Source organism: Sus scrofa, chromosome 2, assembly GCF_000003025.6.
Source record: "Sus scrofa isolate TJ Tabasco breed Duroc chromosome 2, Sscrofa11.1, whole genome shotgun sequence".
Classification (NCBI taxonomy): domain Eukaryota; kingdom Metazoa; phylum Chordata; class Mammalia; order Artiodactyla; family Suidae; genus Sus; species Sus scrofa.
Genome location: NC_010444.4, coordinates 54,333,638 through 54,340,094, shown reverse-complemented (window position 1 = coordinate 54,340,094; position 6,457 = coordinate 54,333,638). Strand labels below are relative to the sequence as shown.

General features: G+C 36.0%; 1 protein-coding gene across 1 annotated transcript; it reads right to left on the bottom strand.

Moving 5' to 3' along the window:
- Positions 2-1,085, bottom strand: LOC100623502 (olfactory receptor 2T1-like). The gene is given in 2 exon segments (XM_021085482.1): positions 2-622; positions 624-1,085. Coding segments are annotated over 2 exon segments (996 nt in total). The 5' UTR covers positions 999-1,085.

Genomic DNA, 6,457 nt, shown 5'->3' with positions numbered 1-6,457 from the left:
GTTAAAAGGTATCCCCTGACACCCTTTGTTTACCCTTGAACCTGCCCAGTGCCCTCTTCATAGCTCCAGTCACATCCTTGTTCCTCAAACTATAGATGAGTGGGTTAAGCATGGGTGTGGGGATGGTGTAGAACACAGAGAAAACTTTGTCTTGCTCTGGCCTGTGGTAAGAGTGTGGCAGCATGTAGGTGTACATGGCAGCACCATAGAACAGGGTCACCACTGTCATGTGAGATGAGCAGGTGGCAAATGCTTTCTTCCTCCCCTCCACTGAGCTCATGCGGTGGACAGTGGTTAGGATTTGGGCATAGGAAGCAATCACCACTGAGAAAGGAATCAGCAGCATCAAAACACAGCACACGTACATCACTGTCTCATAGAGACCTGTGTCTGCACAAGCCAATCTCAGGACTGCAGGTGCCTCACAGAAGAAACGGTTAATCTCCCAGGAACTGCAAAAGGGGAAACTCATGGTGATGGGGGTTAGAAGGAATCCATCCAAAGAGGCCCCAAACCAGGAACCTGCTATAATCATCCAACAACCACGGCGGCTCATGAGGATAGGATAGTGGAGGGGGTTACAGAAGGCCACATAGCAATCATAGTCCATGAGGCCAAGGAGGGAAAATCTCAGCTCCCACAAGGGTGAGATAGAGGAAGTGTTGAGCTGTGCACCCCACAAAGGAAATGGTCCTTTGATCCAGAAGAAAGTCCATCAGCATTTTGGGCACAATGGTAGAGATGTACATCATGTCAATGAAGGAGAGGTGGCTGAGTAGGAAGTACATGGGGATGTGGAGGCGTGAGTCTGTGCAGATCAAGAATATCATGACTCCGTTGGCTATCAACGCGGTAAAAAATATGGTAGAGATGATGGCAAAAAGAAGGCCTGATATGTCCTTTCTGTTGAACAACCCCATGAAGGTAAAATCCACGGAAGATATGTTGTACCCTTCCATTGATCCCATGATACCACATCTGTGACCTAGAATTTCCATAAAAAAATGATTTTTGCAGGGAATTAGGAGAGCATAGAATTTGATGTTTAGGAAGTAAATTTCTAAAAGTTGGTAGAAAACATTTAAAAAATGTTTTTGTATTACTTTGCTACTGATACTTAGCAACTGATTTATCCTGGTATGTTTTTTAGGTAAAACTGATAATTTAAAATCAAGAAGTCTTTAAAATCATTGGACAAGATAATGTCAGCAGATGATATTGTACTACAGTGATACATGTTAACAACATTTAAGGGTGAACATCATGCTATAAAGTTGTGAAATATATCCTTGTCTAGAGTCTGTGGGCATCTGTGTGTGCAAACATACTACTTTGGATTCTTTTAAACTGGTATCCTTCTCCACCTATCTTTATTATCTTTATCACCTCCATCTTCACATGTCAGGACTAGCTGTTGATTATATTTATGTCTGCCATTTAGCCACAAATATGGGTGATACACCGTATTTCTGGATTACCGTATTTGAGCTACAAATCACTGTCTGGCAATGTTCTCTTGCTATATGTTAATTTACATGGCAGACAAAATTGAATGAAGTGAAGGGAGGATTGGAAATTACTCTTGCAAACCCAGATATACAAGAGGTTTTCAGTGCTCCAGAATTATTTTTGTTTATTTTTTTAAAAGACATTTCCATTTTAGGATGATGTGTAAGTAGCATTAGGATTATGGTAGGCATTAGCATTTATCATTAACAATTAAGATCCAGAGATACTATCATGAGGACATATATATTATATCTATTATTTTTGGAAACTGGAATTATATCATAGTAATTTGTAATTAAGAAAAACTCATTGACTGTGTTTTATACAATCTCAGATGATGATAAAGAAAAAAAAATCCACAACAAACTTTTTGAAAGTTAAAGATGGTTTTCCATATGTTTAATGTTAAATATGTCAGAGCAAGCTATATTGGTTTTCCAACCAATATGTTTGGAAGTTAAACTGATCAAACTAGTCTGTACTCCTCTAAATACATTTAAAATAAAAGCATTTGAGCCAAGTGCACAGAAAAATTACTATTAAGAACAATTATGATATTGCAGAGAGTTTACTTTGTGCCAAGTGCTTCATGTCTCTTGACACATTGAGTTTCACAGTAAACTTAAGTGATGAGTTATAAAACCCTCTTTCACTGATGGCATATTTGAGAGTAATATTCCCATGGTCATACAGGCTGTTGATGGCAGGGATTTTTGGACCAAGCAATCTCATATAATTTTTTGCTCTTATAGCCCAGAAAAATGACTAGACATTTATTGTGATTATAAAATAAAACATGCCAACAGTGTGAATCATTAAACATGTATAGTTAAATTTTTAATTATATGTAATCATTAATGTGACTAGTGAAATTAGTCAGAATCAGGCAATACCACATTAATTATAACCTGGACTGCTGATTTTGAGAGTAAACAACTCTCTTTTTCATATCTATCCTTTTTATTTGGATAATTTCAGAATCTTTGCACCAGGTCTCACAAATTTGCCTGACACCATGTACAACTTCATCATCATTTACAACCTGCCTCATTTTTCTTTTGCTGTTTGACTTTCAATTAATAGATCTCATTAAAATATGAATCTAAAGGAAAAATCCTGTGCAATTTATGGAATAGCCAAATATTAATATTTTAATTAGTTCCACACCTCCCACATTTAAGGTTTAATTTTTTCATGTTCTAAGTCACCACTAACAGAAGGAAAATTGTATATTGCTTTACAAATCGAATAACTCTCTTTGCTGTCCATTCACATTCATTCCTAAATCTTTAACATTTTTTTCTGGCGTACTATTTTTTTTTCCTACCTGGCTTTATAGTTCCAGTAATAACAAAGGCTTCTACATTTTGCAGCTAACTGGTCTTACCTTCTTGACTATACATAAAAACTCTAATTTATGAGAGTAAGCCCAGTTAGGTTAATTTTATCTGCTATCTCATTATGGGGGGATATTTTGAGAAGGATATGCTTGACTTTATGCTGGGCACAGATTGTATTGCTTTTTGCTATGATTTAGTACAAATGAGAATTACTGGAAAGTGTCTGAAATGATTCAGTGACTTTATCAAAAATTTGCTTCAGACATGATGTAATAGATACACAGTAAAACAAATTTTTGTCTTTTTTTTTTTAGGGTCACGCCCAGGGCATATGGAAGTTCCCAGGCTAGGGATCCAATTGGAGATACAGCCACTAGCCTACACCACAGCCACAGCAACACCAGGTCTCAACTGTGTCTGCAAGCCACGCCACAGCTCATGGCAATGCCAGATTCAGATCCTTAAACCCCTGAGCGAGTCCAGGAATGGAACCCACATCTTGATGAATACTAGATGGGTTCGTTATTGCTGAGTCCAAGGGTACACCCTAAAAAAATTTTTGAATCAGCAAAAATAAGTTCTCCTGGCTATGACATAAATCAATTCTGTGACACTGGCTTTTCTCCCTAAACTCTCTGAGCCTCAGTTTTCATTTATATTAAATTTAGATGATATAACATTCCAGACAGCTCTATAGATCAAATAAGAAACTCAGCATGACAGGTGAAAATATTTTATATAATGTAAAGTAAAATGCTAATACTATACACATACATATTTGCTCTTTCAAAACTACTGGTAAATGTGAGAAAAGTCCCAATTTCTCACTAAGCAATTTACATGTCCAAGTAAAATCTATGAATTTGAATTGCAGATACCTCTTGTATATCTGGTCTATAAACTCTGGCAGATACCTCTTGAATATCTGGTCTATAAACTCTGGCGCTCCTGGTGGAGATTATTCAGCATTTAGATTCTGTATTTTCCCCAAGATATTCCTTTTTGGAAGGAAATACTTTATTGTATAAATTCTCAGAAAAACACGTGCATCACATTTAAGTTTGAGAAAACCTAATGGCTTTGAAAAGCATAGTTATGCTTGGCCTGCAAATTGTGAGACCGTAACAAAAAACTAAAAGTTATTGGGCAAATTTGACATGATTTTATTTAGTGAAATTATATTTAAGCTTACTTAAATTACTTTTTATTATACTATACCACATACTAAGTTAAAGTGATATATTTATTGCATGCTTGCAAACAGTTGCAAACAGTATCTCCTATTTTTGTCAAGGAATACAAATTTGATTGAGAAGGGATAGTTGCAAATCATTTTTTCCTACCCAACTTTAAGTGAGAAGGATGCAACTTCTGCCTAAGACTTTAAATCAAGTGACAATGGAATCTCAAGGTTGTATCTTCAGCCCTCCCCTGCTTATAACACTGGTGAACTTTCTGACAAATTAGAGTGTGATCCATGCTACTTCAGTGCAACAGCCCCTTTACTAGGAATTTCTCTGTTCACTTGGATTAAAAGCTGTTTGTAAAACCTCCTCTGTTTGCCCTCTAGAAACACTCAGAGGCAACTTCTTCCATTTTTAAAATTTTTTTTTTTTTTGTCTTCCTAGGGCAGCACCCATGGCATATGGAGGTTCCCAGGCTTGAATCGGATTTGTAGCTGCCTTAACCGACTGAGCAAGGCCAGGGTTAGAACCCGCCTCTTCATGGATACTAGTTGGGTTTATTAACCACTAAGCCACAACGGGAAATCCTTTCTTCCATTTTTGACATCCAGGCTTTCATAATGAGAGCAGGACTACAGAGTCTTTTTGCATCCTTTTTTATATAAGAAAGTGCTTTTCAATTCTTATGTGCATTAATCTATATATTTCTTCTCAAAGTACTGAAGTTTCAGGTATTAATTTAGGATTCTCTTTGGCAATGTCTATTTTTAAAATGCAATATCTCCGTTTCAAAAGATTACTCTAGGCCAAAGTTTCCAGAATAGAATACTCTGGAAATATTTTTTGTTTTTGTATCACACTTGTTACACTGTCTGCTCATTATATACAAATTATAGCTTCAGTTGTATTTTCTCATGAGACGTTCTCAAGCAAGCCCTAACTATGCTTGTTCAATTTTGAAAATAAATGCAAACCTTTACATATGTCTCTACATCTTCTTTGTATTGTGAAATTGTGGTTAGCATTTCAAAAAGCTGGAATGATCAAATCAAAGGGAAATATATCACACAATTATTAGATAGTAAAATGCTAATGCAGTTAGTCAGTTTCATCAAATATTCATTACTGTCTGGGACACCATTCCAGGGACTCATTCAGAACCAAATCCTTTTGTTAACCATATACTTTGCCTGCCAGGACCCCTAAAGAAATCACATACTTCAATAAGCGCCACGACTAGGGAGACCCACTGTTTCTGATGGGAGTTTCTTCTGTGTTTCAATATGGCAATCACAAAAACATTGCTTGTAAATAATTTGCAGAGTGGATTCAAGGAACGCAGGTGCCCATGTATTTTTTATAATTTTTACAGAAAAGTGATATGTAAAATGCTTGCACCACTGACAGCAAGGCTATAAGTTACAAGACCTACTCAAGTCTGCCTATGTTCCCTTAAGGCAAGTACCTCCAATTCTTCAGCCTTCAGTGTCTTCATCCATAAAAATCAGTGCATGTTTTTCATTTAGCCCTTTAGTCCTTATTCCATCTAAGGTTTTCTTAAACTATTATTTTTTTTTTAAGAAAAAGGAGTAAATGTTTTACTAAAATTAAGCACAGAGAGGCATAAAGAAATATTTATAGAAAGGAAGATTTGTTCCACTCTTCCATTTCATTGCACACTTAAAATCTAAGATTTGTACCACATACTCTATATCAGCCCCAGAAATAATCAAGTACTCATTATTTTGTCTCTCGATGAACTTGCAGTTGGGGTGGAGGCCATGGAGCAGTCATTTCCTCATTGATCTTGTACCTGAAGTTTGCAGCCCATGAGTTGTTGATGAGCTTGTCTCTATGTTCTAAGAGTAAGCTTGCATAAATCCTGTTTACATCACCACAACCAACAACCTGGCACAAAGTCTAAATATCTTATCCGGTGACACCTAGGATAATCTATTCCTATTTGTAATACAATAACAACTATTATCCAGTTTTGTACGAATCATACAGTTATCCACAGATAGAGAGTTTAAAGATGGAGTTCTTTAACCTTGGAATATTTTACAAGGGATTCCTCCTAAGTAAGCTATTTTTAAAAACTGCATTATCTTAAGGAACTTTCTACGATAAGTGTTGCCATCTGATACAGAGGAATCATAGACAGAGATACCAAACCTCTACCATGAGACAATATCATAGAGGTATTTTGGTATAACACGAATCATTAGTATTTGATTTGAATGACAATAGTGAGTATGGGTTAGTGCTTATAAATTGGTCAGAAATATTTTTTTTCTTGCTGTTAATTGGTGCCCTTCATCTTGTAAATATCCAAGAACCAATACTGGCCCATCAAATATCACTTTCCATGAGTTTTATTTATAAAAAAATAAAATAATTGAAATGTTGATAAAAATAAAAGCT